Source organism: Tyto alba, unplaced genomic scaffold (genome assembly GCF_018691265.1).
Source record: "Tyto alba isolate M040663 unplaced genomic scaffold, T.alba_DEE_v4.0 Super-Scaffold_18, whole genome shotgun sequence".
Classification (NCBI taxonomy): domain Eukaryota; kingdom Metazoa; phylum Chordata; class Aves; order Strigiformes; family Tytonidae; genus Tyto; species Tyto alba.
In genome coordinates, this window is record NW_024881280.1 from 5,570,351 (window position 1) to 5,589,654 (window position 19,304).

Here is a 19,304-nt window from a genome sequence, read left to right on the forward strand (position 1 = left end):
GGCACTGAGGGAGTCCTAGCAAGCGGGACGTTTGCCTGGTGGATTTGGGATTCTACCTTCAGTGCTGAGCAACCACTTCTTGCCATTGCCTACCACAACTCCAGCCCTCTGAGATGGCCGGGCTTTTATGGCTCCAAGTTTTCTGAGCACACAACCCGCCCTCCTCTATTAGGGCATTTTATGTTGTGTTCTCATCTATGCACTTCCTTTTTGCTGTCCTTAGAGGTTAGTGTATGAGGCTTTTTAATGCATGGGAGATGGGTCAGGACCAGACAAAGCAACAGATAGAGAAAGGACTCCATCTTTACCAGTCTAATCAGACCGAAAAGGCCCTGCGAGTCTGGAGGAGGGTTTTGGAGAAGTCTGCGGATCCTGCTGGCAGGTTTCGGGTTTTGGGTTGCCTCATCACTGCTCATGCAGAGATGGGCAGATACAAAGATATGCTGAAGGTAAGGCGAACTGGAGATGAATGCATGCCATTGTGTCGCACCCACTACGGAGAGTGGCTGGAGATTAGAATGTGAAATTGGGGGTTTTATTTTGTATATAGTAGAACATATCAGCTATTGAGCGCATACTTGTGGGCTGCCGTAATCACTGCGTTGAGCAATACCTCCAGCCCCACAAGATACACAGAATACTACTTTTATTGGGTCTGGTCCCTCAGGATTCCCAGGTTATTGAGGCTCTCCAGCGAATCATGGGGACCTTTCTTGATTTATTCCCCACATACAGGCACACCATGTTATCAGGCTTCAGGAGAGGGTGTGAAAACAGGCCCTATGTTCCACTTAAAGCTGTTTACAGTGTGTATGTCAGTGTAAAAAGAGATCTCTAAGTGGATTCTGTAGAATAAGCAGCAGTCTTGTGGAGACTTGTCTGTTATCTTGTTGTTCAACTGCTGTTTGATGCCTAACATAGCTTTTGCATTGTTTTTTATTACAATTATTGGTTTGCAAGGGGGCTGATTGAGAGGAAAGAAGATGCTTTTTTGGCAGGGGGGTTGAGAGACGTTCCAGGAGGGGTCAGAGAGGGGCTCCCAGTCATCAGGACAGCAAAGAAGGAGGAAGGATACAGGGCTTGACGAAGAGTGGTAAAAAGAAAGCGAAGGTACATTTCCAGAGCATGAGGATAAACCAGTTTGATTAAATGAACAAAAAGAAGCCGATGTGTGGATCTGAGAAGTAACAGGATGCATATAGAGAGCAGAAGGCAGTGTTTGGGAGGGTGACTCAGGAATCTGGAAGACAAGGCAAGAGGATGTTGTAATAGTCTTAAGAAATTATCTCAGCCTGAAATAGGGTCTTGCTAAAGGGCTTTGATATTCTTGTCCTGATGTTTTTGGTTGCCTCTTACTAGACTGGTAATCGCTCAGCATTTAGGACAAATCATGAAGGGGATGCCCACATCTCACGGAAAAGTTTTTGGTAGCTCTGTTTAGAATTGTGGGGAGGAGGGCACATCTGACTAATAAACCCATGCACATGTCAAAGCCCTATCTTAAAACCAAATACTTAGGATGAAGAAGAAAAGAGGGCTATTAATACACTTGGAAAACATTTGAAGGAAAACAATTCTGATAAGGGATGTGAAATTAGGTGGTGGCAGAAACAACAGATTGATTAGGGAAGAGAGAAGCAAAAAAGGTAAGATGTGGCTACCTGAAGGAAACACTGAAGGCTCCACAGAAAACAAGAAACAAGCAGAGGAGTAGGCTCAGTATACCTGAACTTTAATTTGTTACCTGAGAAGAGAACAGATAGTGGGATCAGAGTAGGTGAATTTTAGTTCTTTGCAGTATTAGGAAGGAAAAATAGCTTCAGTGGAACAGAATATTTTATACCACAAGTGACCGAAGAGGAAGGAGAACTTTAGCAATAAGCCATTGAGAGGGGAAATAGCAGGAAAAAGAAGGTCAGAATTAAAGGCATGAAATTAACTGTGAATTAAGAAGGTTTGATGCTCAACCTCTTTTGGAGAGAAAAATTACTTCACACCAGGGAAAGAGGCTGTGGCAATCAGGAAATAATGAAGAACTTGTACAAAGGTAAGGGAATGCGGGGAAGCATGAGCTAATGCACATTACCGGGTCCACTTAGCAGCTTTCCTGAAGTGCTGAGGAAACTGAGAACATACATGCCCAAATATACACAATTTATGGCTGGGTTGTTTTTTTGTTTGTTTTTTTTTTTTTTCCACTTTGTGAAGAATGTAAAATGTTCCAGTAGCGTAAATTATTATGTGTTGCCACTATACAAAAAGGAAGTAAGTGGTGCCCTTGAGAATTGTTATCCAGAAACCTAACTGATAATCTCTAATGAAAACGCATACTGAGAAAACTGATAAATACTTACCTTTGCTACTGGTATTAATTCAAGCCAGCAGTGTGCTTGGTTCATCACAAAACACAAGAGAGTCACTGCTTGGAAGAATTTGTGCAGTCTAAAAGAAAGAGACTTCAAATCATTTAAGAGGACTGTATGCAATGAATGCTGAAGGTTATAGAAAAGAACTGTCGAGACTGTGATTAGTAAAAAAGATTGGTGAAAGAAGTAGCTTACTTTCTTTTATCAATAGAGTACTCTTTCTCTGGAATTCTTAAGATACTAGTCGAATAAATGAAACTGAGTGAAAGAAAACTGAGCTGTACTGTGTCAGATGTTTCCTGCTTCACCTGCTTCTCTTTAGGGCCATTTAACAGCTTTTTTCCACTAACCCCCAGCCTAGTTCATCTTCCTTGCCCCAGAGACTGTGTGGAGAGGGGGAGAGGTTTCTTCAGAGGGCTCACAGGCCTTTTAAACCACCAGATAACTGCTCAGTGTATACGATGCTTCTCAGGCTGTGCTGCTGGACTTCTCTGCCCTGCTCAGAGACGAGACGCTTCTCAGTACAGGGTGCTACTCTGTGGGTGTTTGAGCTGTGTTTAAACAAACTACACGCTTTTATAAACACTGTCTTTTCTACTTAAAAGTTTGCAGTGGTACAGATTGACACAGCACGGGAGCTGGAGGACCCAGATTACCTTACAGAGAGCTACCTAAACCTGGCTCGCAGCAATGAGAAACTCTGTGAATTCCAGAAAACAATCTCTTACTGTAAGACGTGCCTGAACATGCAGGGTACCACGGTGAGCCTGCAGCTGAACGGCCAGGTGAGCCTCAGCATGGGCAATGCCTTCTTGGGCCTCAGCATTTTCCAGAAGGCTTTGGAGTGCTTTGAGAAAGCCTTACGCTACGCACACAACAACGATGACAAGATGCTGGAGTGTCGAGTCTGCTGCAGCCTCGGGAACTTCTACGCCCAGATAAAGGTGCGGTAACCAAAGGGCAGTTGTCTCGTGGATTCAGGGAAAGAATTGGAAATGGTGTGAATTTTGGCTTATTTCTTTGCTATAGAAAGTGAAGTACAGGAGAGAGTGTTGTAAGCTATAGTCTCTTCTTTGTAAAAACATCGAGTACTCTCCTTCACAGTAAGGATGGGAGGACTAGTTTAGTATTTATATAGCACGGCAGAAGCAGCTATGAATATTCCTGTATGTTGAAAAGATAAACTTAGCTTCAAAGAAGATCAGGTACTGCACACAGAGCTGGCAGCCAGACCTCGTGGATTCTCTATGCCTACCACTGTCGCAGGCAAATAGCTATTTATGTGAGCAAAAACAGGCAGGAGCTGAGGATGAGGGTGATTTGTGAGATTATATATATATATAAAACATAGTTATATTTACAATATAACTTCTATTACAAACAGTGACAAATAGGTTTTCCTCACAAAGTCTTGATTTTTGTCATTAATGGAAGACTCCCCAAATGAAGTGTTGAAAACTATCAGTAAACTTCCCTCATAATACCAAAAATAAAGAACATTGTGCTGGATACTTTTAAGGTATGAAATAAGAAGGAAGAAAGGAAAATTTAGAAGTTGTGGTTTCCTTTGTGCATGTCGGAGAATTAAAAAAATTAAGGACTTTTTCATTTCTGCAGTCTTATTTAACTTACGTGAGAATGGTTTTAGATATTTAGGTAAGTTTTACATACTTACTGTAAAATAAGTTTTCTTTCTGAAACACCTTAATGCAGAAAGATGCTTAAAAGTTAAAATGTGTTATATTGTTACCTTACTGTGGATTTGGTGAGGCCGTGATTCTTTGTTCCTGTTTCCTGCAATGATGGATAACCAGCCTGTTGGAGATCCTGGCTCACCATATGAAGAACGTGAGGGCTCCGTGTAGATGCTGAGAGCAGAGATATGATGTAAGAGCAGAGAAAGTTTTCAGCCTTTGGTTATAGAGGAGGGCAAATGGTTCGTGCGGCATAAAGCTGATGCCATACTATATAAAATTCATTTGCTGTTTCATTGCTCCAGTGTGATGAACCCAGAGAATAATATGAATTCAGGTATATGGCAATTCCACCTTCTGCAGTTTGATACACAGTGAAAAGATCTAGTGAAATACCACATGTGGAACAGGAGCAGCAAGAGTTGAAAGGTGTACAGAAATCTGCTAGCTATTGCAATGTTAGTAAATAAAAAAAAAATGGTTGCTTTTTCTTTTGCTGTAACTGCTGCTCTGACTGCTTGTCTACCTTACAGGACTACGAGAAAGCCTTGTTCTTCCCATGTAAAGCAGCTGAGCTGGTGAATGATTATGGAAAGGGCTGGAGCTTGAAGTACCGTGCAATGAGCCAGTATCACATGGCGGTGGCCTATCGGAAGCTGGGGCGCTTGGCAGATGCTATGGACTGCTGTGAGGTATGGGGTGCAGGCAGAGGCAGAGCTGTCAGAGGTCTCTGCGAGGGGATCTTGCCTACAGGACTGGGAGCAAGAGGTGCCATGGCATTCACGCTTGACTCTAGATGTTCCTGCTGCCTCCCAGTCTCAGAGCTGTGGTTTCAGTAGCCCAGAGGACCTCAAAAGTTTGGGTCTATAAATGGCCCTTGCTTGGGAACATGTAAAGGAGACTTTACTTGCCTTCAAAAGATTGTGCCATCTCTTCGGAGCTGACCTTTCAGTGGCTGGAACGCGCAGTCCCAGCCCTGCTATTTTGAACCAGGAACAAGCTCTTTTACTGACCGAAGACATTTTCTTTCAGGAGTCCATGAAGATTGCCCTGCAGCACGGTGACCGGCCTCTGCAGGCGCTGTGCCTGCTGTGCTTTGCAGATATTCACCGCAGTCGCAAAGACGTGCAGGTACCACTCTTTCCTGCCAGAAAGAACAGAGGGGATAGCGGGTTGTGAAGGGTGTGAAGAGCAGGCCATAGCAAAACATGTGTTTTCCTCCCTGCTTCTATAGACAGCCTTTCCTCGGTACGATTCCTCCATGAGCATCATGACAGAGATTGGCAACCGCCTGGGCCTGACCCAGGTGCTGCTAGGTGTGACTAAGTGCTGGATGATCCAGAAGGAGCTGGACAAGGTCAGGTACAAACTTGTTTCTACAGACATTTTTTAGATGAGTGTCGTGGTTTAGGCCTGATTGGCAGCCAACCACAATGCAGCAGCTCTCTCTCCCTTCCCCTCCGGCAATGAGAAGGGACAGAGAGCCAGGCTTGGGATTTGAGATAGGACTGGGATGGGGAAAAATCCCCCTTTTATGATCACGAGCAAAAGGCAGACTCGTTAGGGGAAGAAAAAAAAGAACATACATTTATTACAGACACTAACAACACATAACAGAGTAGGACAGTGAGAAGCATTGCCACATCTTGAGAACACCTTCCCCCCACCCCTCCCTTCTTCCCGGGCTCAGCTCTGCTCCCGATATCTCTACCTCCTCCCCCAGTGGCGCAGGGGCAGGGAATGGGGGGTGCAGTCAGCGCTGCCACTTCCTTCATCTTCGGTGAGGGTAGTGTCCAAAACTTGTTCCTCCTGCTCCATCGTGGTCCCCCCTCTCACAGGAGACAGTCCTCCACAAACTTTCTCCAACTTGAATTCCTCCCACTGGGCCGCAGCGTTCCCCACACTGCTCCGTCATGGGTCCACTAACTTCCTCCGGCTGGATTCTCTCCCACGGCTGCAGCCCTTCCCGAGCTGCTCCGGCGTGGGGCTGCCTTTTCCCATGAGACCCCGGCCTTCTTCGGGCACAGAACCTTGATCATCTGAGCAGGAGCCACAGGCCATAAATCAGTGTCTGCTCCACCAGTAGATCTTCATAGGTGGCAGGGGGGGCCGCCCTGCCAGTCTCACCACAGGATACAGGGGGGTCTCTGCTCCGGCACACCTCCCCCCTCCTTTCTTCCTCCGTTCCTCCACTGACCTTGGTGTTCATGCAGCTGCAGCAACTCCTCCTCACCAGTCCCACTGCCCGTCACCACAGTCCCTTCTTAAATACGTTATCGCAGAGGTGCAGCTGATGGGCTCAATTTCCCAAACAGAAGCGGAGCTGACGTGGAGCTGGGGGAGCTTCGAGAAGCTTCTCACAGAGGGCCGCCCCGATAGCCCCCTCCCCTGCCACCAAAAAACTCCACCACTCACTCAACCCAGGACAATGAGATTAGAGCATACAGTCTTTTTTCTGACCCTTGCACCCATCAAAGTGCAGTAGAGACTGGTACCCCTTGGTTCTACCAGGGGGTCTATTGCTTGTACGGTCACATTTCTCCAAATGGTCCCTCTCAGCCAGGAATTTGTTACTAACGGTATGACTATCCATTCTGAGTCAGACTGCTGGCTTACAGAATTGTCTCATTAGTCAGTCCTGATGACTTTAAGCACTACACTGAGAAACCAGCACTGAGGGAAGGAAGCCTACTCCTGCCGTTGCAGGCAACCAGCTTATGCTTGTGCTCTGGAATAGATTCCACTGCCTACTTTGTAGCTATATGACTAAGCTCATTGTTGTGACAGTGGTGATGTTTAGACAGCTCTACAGCTCCACCGCGTGCTTAGCAGACAAACGTAGCATCAAATTCCTGGAGAAGCTTTGCAGGTATGTAAACCGTGATGTGAAACAGAGAAATGAGAGTGGAAAATGGTCACTGTAGTACAAGGGGGCGACGTTAACTTGTTTTGAAAGTGCTTAGGCAGTGTACATGTGTTAAAATCCAGATTGCACTAGATGCAGCAGTTTGCACTGCAGGAACATTACTGGGCTTGCCGAGTGAGCTGCTGGGAGGTTATCCTTGAACTAGTGCTGAACAACCTGGAACGCCTGCACAGTGCCACATCAGGAGGCTGGTTTAGGTGTAGATTTGATGAAGGATTCACTCTTATCGCTCATATGAAACACAAAGAATTTTACCTCAAACAAAGCCTCCCAGATCTTAGGGAATCAAGTATGTGTCTATCAGAAAAGACAAGTCCAAGGTGCTATCAGCATCTGAGTTGCCTACAGCCGGGAATCCACTGGGTGAGATACACCTGGCAACCTCAGTAAGTAAACGCTGTGTTTGCAAATTGAAGAAGAAACTGTGTACTTAAAAACTTTTGCTCAGTGTAATCCCTTCCCAGCCTCCATATCTCATATTCAGAAGAATGGGATAGGACACAGCAGGTAGGCCTCTCTACATGAGAGTATTTAGAGCACTCATCAAACCCCTACGTCCACTGATCCCACCTCCAGCCATTGCCACCCTCTGATACCACAAGCAGCTCTCACCTGAGAGCCTGGTGAGGGCTTTGCAGAGAGTCCTCATCTTACCAAAACCCACAAAAGAGGAGAATGAATAGATAAATCTTATATTCTGTTCCAGGCGTTAGAGGGAAGTCTGCCCTGGCGGGTCAGGGACCTTATGCCCATTGAGCCAAATGTGGCCGCCTCAAATGTCACGGCCCTGAATACTCACTCAAGCCTGTTCCTCAACTTGCCAGTCCCAGTCTCCATTTCTCATGCTACTTATCCCAATATCAGTTACCAAATAAGGCTAACTTTCCACTTGCAGATTCCCTACTGTCCTAGCTTTCTCCACCTTTCCAGTCTCCTCAGCCAGTTAGTCCATTTCCTTTTATCTGCATATAGTCAGTACTATTGCAGATCTTCCCAGGCTGCTGTCGCAGCCTGCTTGCCCACACTCTTGTGCAGTCTCATATTCCTGTCCAAGACAAACTGTCCCCTGGATTTCTCAGCATCTCTTCTCCCACCACCCCACATGCTTCCCTTTGATTCTTAGTCCTGGTTGTTAATTTCAGGGCTTTCCTTCACACAGTCACTCTTCCTAGACACAGCTCTCAGGTTCATGTTCTACCTCCTAGCCTTCAGTTCCTGCTTTCTTCTTCTACAAGTTCTTTATCCTAGGCTGTTGCTGCCACCACAAGCCTGATGCCATCTCATCTGCATTCAAAGTGTATTCTTTCATCTCATCTGGTTTTCTTCTAGAATAGCAGCAATGGCAAATTATAGGGTAGAAATTTTATCATGTTTCTCCTGCAAACTACTGCATCACAGGGGAGACTTCTTCCCCGTGGCCAAATCCAAAGCAGATCTCAGTAGTTCTGGAAAAGAGAGATTGATGATCAGAACAGTGAGGAACACTGTGGCATCTAGGGGAAAGTAGGGACTCATTTGGTATAACAGCTGCTATGCTAAATACTTCCTTCAGCTTGAAAAAGATAGATAGCAGTACACTCCTACATCACACCATGTGTAAGTAGGACAAAGTGGATATATGAACAGCAGGGAAAAAATGGAAGAGCAGGGTGTGTTGGTGGTGCTGATCCCTTTCCTCCCCTCCTGTACAAATGAACTTGGAGTTGCCCGATTATTGAGCCTGTACAGTAGGATGGGGAAAAGGCTTGCTTTGGCAGTGCTTCGTCCCAACCCCAGTGAGCATGTGTGACCGAGTTTAAATTAAAGTCTGTGTTCTCTCTGCTTGGAAACACCAGCCTCTGCCAACCACCATACCCCTACTTTGCACTGGGTGGCTGGAGCAGAAACGCAGCTCTTGGATAACCACGCTGCTCTTATGGATGAACTTTCGGGAGGGGAGGGAAGTCTGCCAGACAGCTATCTTGATTCTCCAAAGTTGCAGTGATGCTTGTTTATCCAAACTCTCCTCTGTACCTCTTTACCTCTTCCTTTTAATAATTCCCATAGGTCATTCATGCAAGTCTGGTTTTGATATCTCAGACTGAGAACTGATGGTGCATGCTCTCCATTCACAGGCTCTGGAAAGCATTGAAAAGGCACAGGAGCTGGCAGAGGGACTAGGGAACAAGGTAGGATCCTCCAGCGTCTCTTCAGCACTGTCTGTAGTCTTCTGTCAGGCAACTTAAGAAGCCAAACATTGAAGTATCCAGACTTGTTACTGCTTATTAATGTGTCCATACTAACTGGTCAATGCTTGGGACTTGCTTTGTTGTGTGTTTAGTTGTGGGCAGTCACACAGGTGATCACTAGTGTGCAAGTTTGAAAAGGCACAGTGGGATAAACAAAGGGGAATGGGAAGCAGTAAAAATGGGGTATGAAACAAGCAGAGAGATAGAGGATATGCAGTCTCTTCTTGAAAAACATTACTGTCCTGAGCAGCAGCTGAACTGTGTGCTGGCTGGAGGCAAAGGGAAGTGAAATACAGTGTATGTCATGGATAGCTCAGGGAAACCATCTTGATGGAAGAGCTGCAGAGTGGCTCAAAACTGGTGTCCCCTTTTGTGTTATGGAGAAGGAGGATTAATGGCAGGAAGTGCTGAGAGACCAAATGTCCTTATGACAGATCCGGACAGCTTTTCTGTGCTGATGTTTCTCTAGCTGGTGGCTGGGGCTGTAGTGGTTTCCATTCCTTCTGTTACTGGTCCATCTTCACCTTGTTGTTCACTTTTCTTATCTTTCTGCCCTTCACGTGCAGCTTGGCCTGCTGAAGCTCCACTGCCTGTGTGAAAGGATCTATCGCACAAAGGGGCAGCAGCGAGAATTGCGTGACCATGTAGTGAAGTTCCATGAGTGCGTGGAGGAGATGGAGCTGTACTGTGGCATGTGTGGAGAGTCCATTGGGGAGAAGAACAACCAGCTCCAGGCGCTGCCTTGCTCCCACTTCTTCCACTTAAAGTAATGAGCTGAAAGTACTAGAGAGCCTTGTCATGGCATTAGTTGTAGGAAAGGGCTGTTCCTGTCCAGAGTAGGACAGTCCTATGCATGCTGTTCCCCAGGTCTTTGACCTGCTTACCTGTGCCCTGCAGGATCCCATTGAGGTGTCATGAATCTCATGGCCTTGACGGGTGAGATTTAGCCGTTAATACCCATCCCACTCCCACTTCTGTCCTCTAAATGATTGTTCACCGATGTCCTCAGCTCGTAGCTGCTTAGCCCAGTTCACAGGTTCTTATTTAACTCCTCTTGGGGAATTAGTTCTTTGCCCCCAGGGGCCATTTAGGTTTTTCCCCCTGAATCCCCCCACTTTCTCTCTTGTCTAGAGGTACACTGAGGTGAAGGCGTTCAGTCTGTTATTGTGCAACCGCCCTGAAAGAAGTTAGCTGTACTGTTATTTTATTTCTATCAGAAACAGGAGTGTAAGGAAACACTTGGTTCTGATAATTAAGAATTTAAAAACACAGCCTCAGCATGACACCAAAATTAGGATCAAACTCCAGGACAGTTCTGCGGATTTGTCTCCAGCAGTACGGGAACTAATTTTTATAGGGGAATGTGCTGAAGTGCCTCCACAGAGCGCGTGGAAAAGAGATCGAACCTTTGCGCAGTGAGAGGAGGGAGTTTTGTCCTGTCTTACGCTGTTCAGATAGAGCCTGGCAGGGAGAGGGGCGCTGGGGCCGGCAGAGCCCCTACCCCCCCCAAAAAAAATCACCTCCTCCCTTTGCAGGTGCCTCCAGACCAACGGGACCCGGGGCTGCCCCAACTGCCGCCGGTTGTCGGTGAAGCCCGGCTACGTCTGACCCGCCGCTCCCGGGGCCCCTCAGCCTGGGCCTGGCGAGGAGAGAGGGACACACATCCGCGGCCCCTCTCTCTCTCTCCCTCCCTCCCTCCCTCCTCCCTCCTCTGTACGGGGATCGACTGTAATAAAGGGTTTGGCCGGCAGAGCGACCGGGCTCCGCGTTGAGGGGGGCGGGAAAAGCAGCGCTCGGTCCCGCCCCCGCCGGGTTCCGCCCCTGCCCCGGACTAAGATGGCGGCGCGGCCATCACTCAGCAGATTTGGGCGGCCGCACGTGACCTGCGCGGCCGTTCCCCCCCCCCAGCCCTCGCTGAGGCCGCCGGCAGATTCGGCGGAGCCGACGGGCCGCTGTCCGGGCGGCGGGGCCGCGGCGGGGCGCCGAGGGAGCCGAGGGAGCGCGGGGTCCCCGAGCCGCCTGTCCCGCTGCCTCCCCTCCCGCTGCCGGGGCGAGGAGCGGCGGAACCTGCCGCCCGGCATCCGCCGCGCCGTGCGCTCGCTCTCCGGCTGGCTGGGGGAAAGATGGCGTCGGTGTGGGACGAGTCTGAGGTGAGGGGCGGCGGGGCCGGGGCCGGCGGGCGGCGGGGCCGGGGCCGCGGGTGACGGCTGCCGTTGTGCCCCCGCAGGATGGTGTCGGCGAGGAGGTGCTGAAGATGTCCACGGAGGAGATCGTGCAGCGCACGCGTCTCCTCGACAGCGAGATCAAGGTAAGGGCCAGGGGCCGGCCCCCGGGAGCGCTGCGGGCGTTCGGGCCGGGGCGGGGGGGGGGGGGAGCTGAAGGCCCACAGGCCCTCCCAGGGATCGGGGCAGGGGGAATCCTGTTCCGTGGCCTGGGCCGGGTAGGATCATTGGGTAAATCGGGTTGGGAGGGACGCGGAGCGATTTCTAGCCCAGCCTAAGCAGCGTCAGGCGTAACCCGGGCTGCTGAGGGCTTTGTCCGGTTGGATCTCGAAGGCGGAGATGGCACCGCTTCGCCGGCAGCTCTGTGCCACTGCTTGGCCGGCCTCCCCAGGATAAAAGCTTGCTTTACATAGCCTGAACCTCTCGTTTCAGTCTTTGCCTGTTGTCTCATGAGCCCCCTGTGCACCGCTGCCAAGTGCCTGGTTCTGCTTTCTTGGCACCTTCCCCAGTAGTTCTCTTCCCCAGCCGAACAAGCCCACTTCCCTCAGCTGCTTCTCCCAGGGCCTCTGCTCCAGCCCCCTGGGTGGCCCCGTGCTCAACTCAGCCCATTGTAGCAATGTCTTTGATGTATGGGGGGACCCAAAACTGGACAGAATGCTCTAGATAGGATCTAATAAGTGTTGAGTAGAAGGGGCTGGTCACTTCTCTCCATCCACCGGCTACACTCCTGTTGGTACAGCCTGGGATGCTGTTTGCCACCCTTACTCTCAGGGCATGTTTTTGGCTCGTGTTCGGTTTATTGTCCATGGAAACCCCCCCCCCCCCAGGTCCCTTCCCACAGAGCTGGTCCCCAGTGAGCCAGTCGCCAGCCTGTGTCATTGCAAGGTCCTCTCCTTCCCAAGTGCAGGGTTTGCATTTGTCCTTGAATTTTGTAAGGTTTCTGTATGCCTGTTCCTCAGGTCTTCCAAGGTCCTTCTGAGCAGCAGCCCTGCCCTTGACCACAGAGACTGTGCCCCCCCAATCTGGTGTCATCTGCAAACATGATGAGAGGGCATGCCATCCTCTTGTCTAGGTTGTTCGTGAACATGTTAAATAGGACAGACCTGGGTAGTCCTGTCCCAAGGTAGACCCATTTCACATAAAAGAGCATGTGTAAGTTTGTCTCAACAGCCTGATGTTAGAAATATTGAGATAAATTATTTCATAAATTCTACAGAGCAACTTCATGCCTGCTGCTTCAGGCTCCACAAGTAATTCTGACTTACTAACATATTTTCTTATTCTTTAAAGACAGCAAAGATAAACGTGTGTCTTATTTTTAAATTGTAGAATACAGTCCGGAGTAGAAGCGGCCTCCTCTATTTTATAGCAAGAGCACCATAACTGAGAAATGCACCCTCCCTTCATGCAGTTTTCCTTGAATGTTTCCCAGACTGTTTTTATGTAACAGATTCTGTATTGGCTCCTGTAACAGTTCTGTCCTGTGAAGAAGGGTATGTTACAGCACAGTAATGCTTAGGCATCATGAATTTTAAAAAGATAGTTTCTTAGAGAAGAGTAGATTTCCCCATTAAAGAGAGTCACATAAGCAAATTCAGGTGTAACCAGTTCTCCTGAGACCATTTGGTGTGACAGTCGCTTCAGTGGGGATCACAAACTGTGTTTTCAAACTGTGTGACTAACCAGGAAAGGGAGGAAAAAGTATGTGGGTGTCAGCCAGGCAGCACTGAGAAACACCTGTACTGGTGGGTTAGTCTAAGTAACTAACTAGTAAGTACTAAATGTACTTACTGGTGGATGGCGAGTACAGAACTTCTTTTCTTACAGGTGTTTTCCCTCACAGTCAGTAGAATCATAGACTGGTTTGGGTTGGAAAGGACTTTAAAGACCATCCAGTCCCACCCCCCCTGCCCCGGGCAGGGCCCCCTTCCCCCAGCCCAGGGTGCTCCCAGCCCCGTCCAACCTGGCCTTGAACCCTTCCAGGGAGGGGGCAGCCACAGCTGCTCTGGGCACCCTGGGCCAGCGCCTCACCCCCCACACAGGGAAGAATTTCTGCCCTAGATCTAATCTAAATCTCCCCCTCTTTCAGTTTAGAACCTGTTACCCCTCATCCTATCCCCTAATCCCCTATCCAGAGTCCCTCCCCACCTCTCCTGCCCCTCCTTTAAGCCCTGGGAGGCCGCTCGAAGGGCTCCCCGGAGCCTTCTCTTCTCCAGGCTGAACGCCCCCAACTCTCTCAGCCCGGCCTCCCAGGGGAGCTGCTCCAGCCCCCCCAGCATCTCCGTGGCCTCCTCTGGCCCCGCTCGAGCAGCTCCGTGTCCTTCTGCTGTTGGGGGCCCCCGAGCTGGCCCCAGCACTGCAGGGGGGTCTCCCCAGAGTGGAGCAGAGGGGGGAGAATCCCCTCCCTGGCCCTGCTGCCCCCCCTGCTCTGGCTGCAGCCCAGGGCACGGGTGGATTTCTGGGCTGTGAGCAGCACGGTGCTGGCTCACAGGCAGTTTTCCATCCACCAACACCCCAAGTCCTTCCCCGCAGGGCTGCTCTGAATCCACTCCTCGCCCAGCCTGGATCTGTGCTTGGGATCTGCCCCGACCCACAGGCAGGACCTTGCCCTTGGCCTTGTTGAAGTTCATGAGGTTTGCCTGGGCCCACTTTTTGAGCTTGTCTGGGTCCCTGTGGAAGGCATCCTGTCCCTCAGGGGTGTCAAGCACACCGCTCAGGTGGGTGTCATCTGCAAATTTGCTGAGAGTGCACTTGGTCTCTGTCACTGATGAAGATATTAAACAGGCACTGGTCCCAGTACGGACCCCCGAGGGACACCACTTGTCACTGATCTCCATCCAGACATTGAGCCATTGATTACAGTTACAGCAAAAGCCTTCGAAAATGTTAAAATTATACAAAGATGTAGGAATTTGAGCTTTCTGTCATGCTACTAGTATATGTTTGGTTTGTTTCCTTTTTTTTTCCTATAGAAAGTTTTTATATCTTATCAAAGAGTGGACCAAGGTTAATTCAAACCATAAATTACTGGTCATAAATTGAAAAAATTAGAGACTTCACAGGGGTATGAAGATGACCTTGTTGCTGTGAGGGCAGTCAGACAGTGGAACAGGCTGTTCCAGAGAAATTATATAGTCTCTGTCCTTGGAAGTTTTCAAGATTCAGTTGGGCAAAGCCCAGAGCAACCCAGTGAGAGCCCGTGGCTGGCCTGGCTCGGGGCAGGAGGTTGAACTAGAGGCCCCCTGAGGTCCCTCTCAACCTGAGCTGTCCTCCGAGTCCCTTTTTTCCAAAGGACCTGGTTGTCTTTGTGGGGAACAAGTACTGGATATTACTCTAGTGTTGAATGTTTGAAGGAGAACAAAAAGTATTTTTCTCCTACAGGGGCAGTTGATATGTTTGTTTCTCAATTTGTGTGGTCTTATAGAACAGAACAGCTTTATAAAGAGAGCATCTCTCTCTTGTCCCGCTGGAAGCAGTGGTGGTACATCTGCTTGCAAAGGTGCTGGTAGTCCCACTGCTCTCAGTGGACACGAGCCTCAATTCTTTAAACCCAGCAAAACATACCTGTAAAATAGGTGTGTGTATATGGATGCATACAGATACGCACGTGCGTGTGTATATCCAGTTACCTGTCTATCTGTGTATCTTAAAAAATAAAACCTAAAACACAGTTGCCTTATCTGTGTCATATCCTTATCCAGGTCATGTTGCGGCCCTGTCAGCTGATGCGTTGATTAGGCTGAGGTTATCCAGTGACACTGGGCAGAAATTATTTAGGGATATTGATTAGTTGGAGACCAGAATGGACTGCATAGCCTTGATTCCTGACCAATTTTGGCTAATTTGCTGGCTTTTCTTCTTTTTATATTACATTTCCCTCTATATCCGCTGTTTCCTCAGATTTATGTTTTTATAACTGTTCTACTTTTGGAATAATGTATGAATTTCATCTTGCCTGAGTCTTTTGATATTATTCCTGTATCTCGCTTCTGCGTACTGATTCCAGATCATGAAGAGTGAAGTACTGAGAGTGACCCACGAGCTTCAGGCCATGAAAGACAAGATCAAAGAGAACAGTGAGAAGATCAAAGTGAACAAAACCCTGCCGTACCTTGTCTCTAACGTTATCGAGGTGAGAGCAGCGCGCTCTGCTGCGGCAGCGTGAGAAGCGTGCGCAGCGCGTGTCGGGAGGAAGGGCGGCAGTTTGAGACGTGGTGTGTTCTCAAACTACCGATGCTCCTGGAGCCGGGACTTTCAGGTTTTTCTGTTGGTTTTGTTGGTGACATCGCTTGCCCACCTCTTGTCCGGGTCGTTCCGTGGGTATTGGCTTCTGTCTGTCCATGTCGTGGCCATCGGAGGGCGATGGCCTCGCTTAGTAGACGCTTGGGCATGGGAAATTTGGTACGTGCTTTCTGAAACTTGTGACACAGCAGATGTAGTAGCAGAGCCTACCAGCTTTTCATCGCATTCTTTTTGTAATTCTGATAGGCCAAAAAGTGCTGATAGTTTTCCCCTTTTTTAAAAAAGGGCGTTGGTTTCTACTAGTGTTTTAAAACTTAATGAACTTAAGGCTTACTGCGAGCTGCTCTAACAGGAGGAGAAATCAGTGCCATTGGCTACTACTTTGTTCTGAGCTTGATAGTATCTCTGTTTGTGCTGTTGTGTGCTGCTTCCTGAGGAAAGGAAGAAATGTATTTTCATAGAAGGGCTTTAATGATGGATGATGGGAAGTTTCATTTCTCCTGCTGCATGTAATTCAGAAGCATTAATCCTGGGGTCATCCTGTGAGCCTGGTTACAGTGCCATGAACTCTCTCTCTGGTTTTCAGCTGCTGGATGTTGACCCCAACGACCAGGAGGAGGACGGAGCAAACATTGACCTGGATTCCCAGAGAAAGGGCAAGTGTGCTGTGATCAAGACCTCTACGCGCCAGGTGAGACCCGTGTGCCCCGCTAGGTGTGAGGGGCACTGAAAAGGCCCTTCTCCTAGTGCAGCTGGCTTTGCTTACTTTGATTTCTTTCCTGCAGACGTATTTTCTGCCCGTTATTGGGCTGGTTGATGCTGAGAAATTGAAGCCTGGAGACCTAGTGGTGAGTGATGCTGTGTTAGGTATGAAGTTGGCCAGAAAACTGCATGTGCCTTGCCCTTCAGAAAGGAGACAAATCTGTCCAGATTTCTCCAAGACCATTCCTGTAAATTTTGATAAAAAGGCATTATGGGTTGAATAATATTTGTAGTATGGAAAAGTAGTTTGGGGTGTGTGTTCTTTAGGTGCTGAAAATTTAGATAGGACCTCCTAAGCTTTCTAAAATCAATTTTTTGTACCTTAAGTAAATTGGAGCCCTCTTTTTAAAAATGTGCTAGGTGAGCCGTGGCGTTGTTCACTGTGCCAGGCTGTGTGATCTGATGAGTGCCAGTGTCAAAGCTGGTTATTGAGGTCTAGTGAATCATCTTTGATTGCGTATTTATCGATTGCCCTCTGGAGGGCCTGTTGAAAGCGAAAGACTTCTGTTTACAGGGGGTGAACAAAGACTCTTACTTGATCCTGGAGACTCTACCTACTGAGTATGACTCACGGGTGAAAGCCATGGAGGTGGATGAGAGACCCACCGAGCAGTACAGCGACATCGGGGGGCTGGATAAGCAAATCCAAGAGGTGATACTTCGTGTTTAGTTTCTGGTGTGACTGAGGACAACAGTCTTTGAACTTCAGCTCGAAGCAGGCAGCCTGGCTCTGTGGAGGAGAAACGGGTTTATGTACTCATATTTTTCTTTTGCTGTAGCTCGTGGAGGCCATTGTCCTGCCAATGAATCATAAGGAGAAATTTGAAAACTTGGGTATACAGCCGCCCAAAGGAGTCCTTATGTACGGGCCTCCTGGAACAGGGAAGACGCTTTTAGCTCGAGCGTGTGCTGCCCAGACCAAGGTAAAAGGAACCTCTGAAAGCGCGTGCTGCTGTAGGATAGTGGCTGAAAAAGAGAAAGAACCACTCCAGTGGAAGAGGGCTCACACGTACAAACTGGTGTTACAAAGGCTGGGGTTTTCTCTTCTGTTTGCTTGCTTGCTTGTTTTAATTAAGGGCTTCTTGTAGTACTCGGAACTGGCCCTACTGAGAAACGAGGCACAGGCTTCTCTTTCACTTCCCAGGCTACGTTCCTGAAGCTGGCGGGGCCACAGCTCGTGCAGATGTTCATTGGCGATGGAGCGAAGCTGGTACGCGATGCTTTCGCTCTAGCCAAGGAAAAAGCTCCTTCCATCATCTTCATTGACGAACTAGATGCCATTGGCACTAAAAGGTGAGGTGCAAGCCATGATGTAAAGCTCCGGGGAGCTGCCCAGCAGCCCCCTTTGCCTGTGTACGTGAGGGAGGCCTAGCTGAACGCGTGGCCAGTTCACAACCAGAGCGTGAAGCCAGTCGCAGATAGACAGCACTTGCCTCCATCCTTGGGTTCGCGAGCGAAGTTTCTGAGACTTGGGATCGATTTGATAGCCTCCTGCTGTATAAAATGGCTTTTCGGGTAACGGCACCAGGCACATGGAGATGTTCACGCTCATTTACTCCTCGGGCCTGAGCATGCATCAGCCCCAGTCAGCTCTAAGGACATCTTAGCTGCTGCTGCCAGTTACTGCAGTCAGCATCAGGGCAGGACTTCCTCTAGTTTCAGGGAGGAATTTGGAAGACCGTGGCCCAGGAACGTGAACTGCAGTCGTTCTGTCTTTTTAGGTGCTTAAAACCATAGGGGCAGGGTGGTCAGGTTCACACTGATAGTTTTACCCTTGATTCCTCCTCAGGTTTGACAGTGAGAAGGCTGGTGATCGGGAGGTGCAGAGGACCATGCTGGAGCTGCTTAATCAACTTGATGGTTTCCAGCCCAACACACAAGTCAAGGTTGGGATCTAGCAGAGAGTGCTGCTGAGCTCCAGGGTGCTCCAGCGGGGGATGGAAAACAGTGGGGAGGAAAGTCTGGTGGTTCCTTGGGGAGGGGAGGCCTGGCCTCCGGGTGCCTCGGGCTGATGACCCTACTTCGACCTAGGTGATTGCTGCAACCAACCGGGTGGACATCTTGGACCCAGCTTTGCTCCGCTCTGGACGCTTAGATCGCAAGATTGAGTTCCCAATGCCTAACGAGGAGGCCAGAGCCAGAATTATGCAGATCCATTCGCGCAAAATGAATGTCAGGTAGGGCAGAGGCGTGGCCTCGCCTTCACCCGTGATGGTACCTCCGGGCTGGGGAGCGGTAGGCACTCTCGTGTGAGAGCTCGCTGCTGGGTTTTAAGGGAGCACCATACCTTGCTCTTTCCACTTGATACGTGTTCTCAGACTTCTGTATTTTCTCCCCGCTCGCTCCAGCCCTGATGTGAACTACGAGGAACTGGCTCGCTGCACAGATGACTTCAATGGAGCCCAGTGCAAGGCTGTGTGCGTTGAAGCGGTAAGTATTGCCCTGCAGCAGCCAGCGCTGCCGGGAGGGAAATGGAGAAGTTGGCATGGAGTTACTTTGGGCTGATGGGGTGCTCACATGCCTGCTCTAAATACGGTCTCGTTGGGCAGGGGATGATTGCCCTCCGCCGGGGAGCTACAGAGCTCACCCATGAGGACTACATGGAAGGAATCCTGGAGGTTCAAGCAAAGAAAAAAGCCAATCTGCAGTACTATGCCTGATCTCTGCCCAGTCAAGGTTGTGGCCTTGGCAGAGGACAGGACTAGACTGGACTGTACCACCTTCTGTCTGGAAAAAATAAAGCATTTTTTCCCTCTAAAATCCAATCCATGATGTGTTGGGGCTGTCACCTTTGCTTGGTGGTTCTACATCGGCAAAAGCGAAGGTGAGAACCTCCTGTCCATTGGCGTCCATCGCGCCGCCGC

At 49.1% G+C, this 19,304-nt stretch overlaps 3 protein-coding genes across 3 annotated transcripts in view; all 3 read left to right on the forward strand.

Moving 5' to 3' along the window:
- CELF1 (CUGBP Elav-like family member 1) overlaps positions 1-3,062 on the forward strand; it is a 70,330-nt gene extending 67,268 nt beyond the window's left edge. Inside the window, exon 15 of the transcript XR_006165146.1 lies at positions 2,972-3,062. The gene's annotated coding sequence lies outside the window, so the exon portion shown is untranslated. The remainder of the gene's footprint in view (positions 1-2,971) is intronic.
- On the forward strand, positions 1-10,929 carry RAPSN (receptor associated protein of the synapse). Its single transcript, XM_032993409.2, has 8 exons — positions 1-449; positions 2,972-3,310; positions 4,594-4,752; positions 5,093-5,191; positions 5,295-5,417; positions 9,101-9,154; positions 9,781-9,980; positions 10,750-10,929. The coding sequence occupies exons 1-8, from the start codon at positions 234-236 to the stop codon at positions 10,820-10,822; spliced, it is 1,263 nt and encodes a 420-aa protein (XP_032849300.1). The 5' UTR covers positions 1-233; the 3' UTR covers positions 10,823-10,929.
- Positions 10,930-11,047: 118 nt separating this feature from the next.
- Positions 11,048-19,200, forward strand: PSMC3 (proteasome 26S subunit, ATPase 3). The gene is made up of 12 exons (XM_042790945.1): positions 11,048-11,364; positions 11,442-11,522; positions 15,443-15,568; positions 16,265-16,369; positions 16,464-16,526; positions 16,955-17,092; positions 17,220-17,363; positions 17,585-17,733; positions 18,230-18,326; positions 18,472-18,617; positions 18,789-18,870; positions 18,990-19,200. Exons 1-12 carry the CDS (start codon positions 11,338-11,340, stop codon positions 19,098-19,100), a joined length of 1,269 nt encoding a protein of 422 aa, XP_042646879.1. The 5' UTR covers positions 11,048-11,337; the 3' UTR covers positions 19,101-19,200.
- Positions 19,201-19,304: the final 104 nt, after the last annotated feature.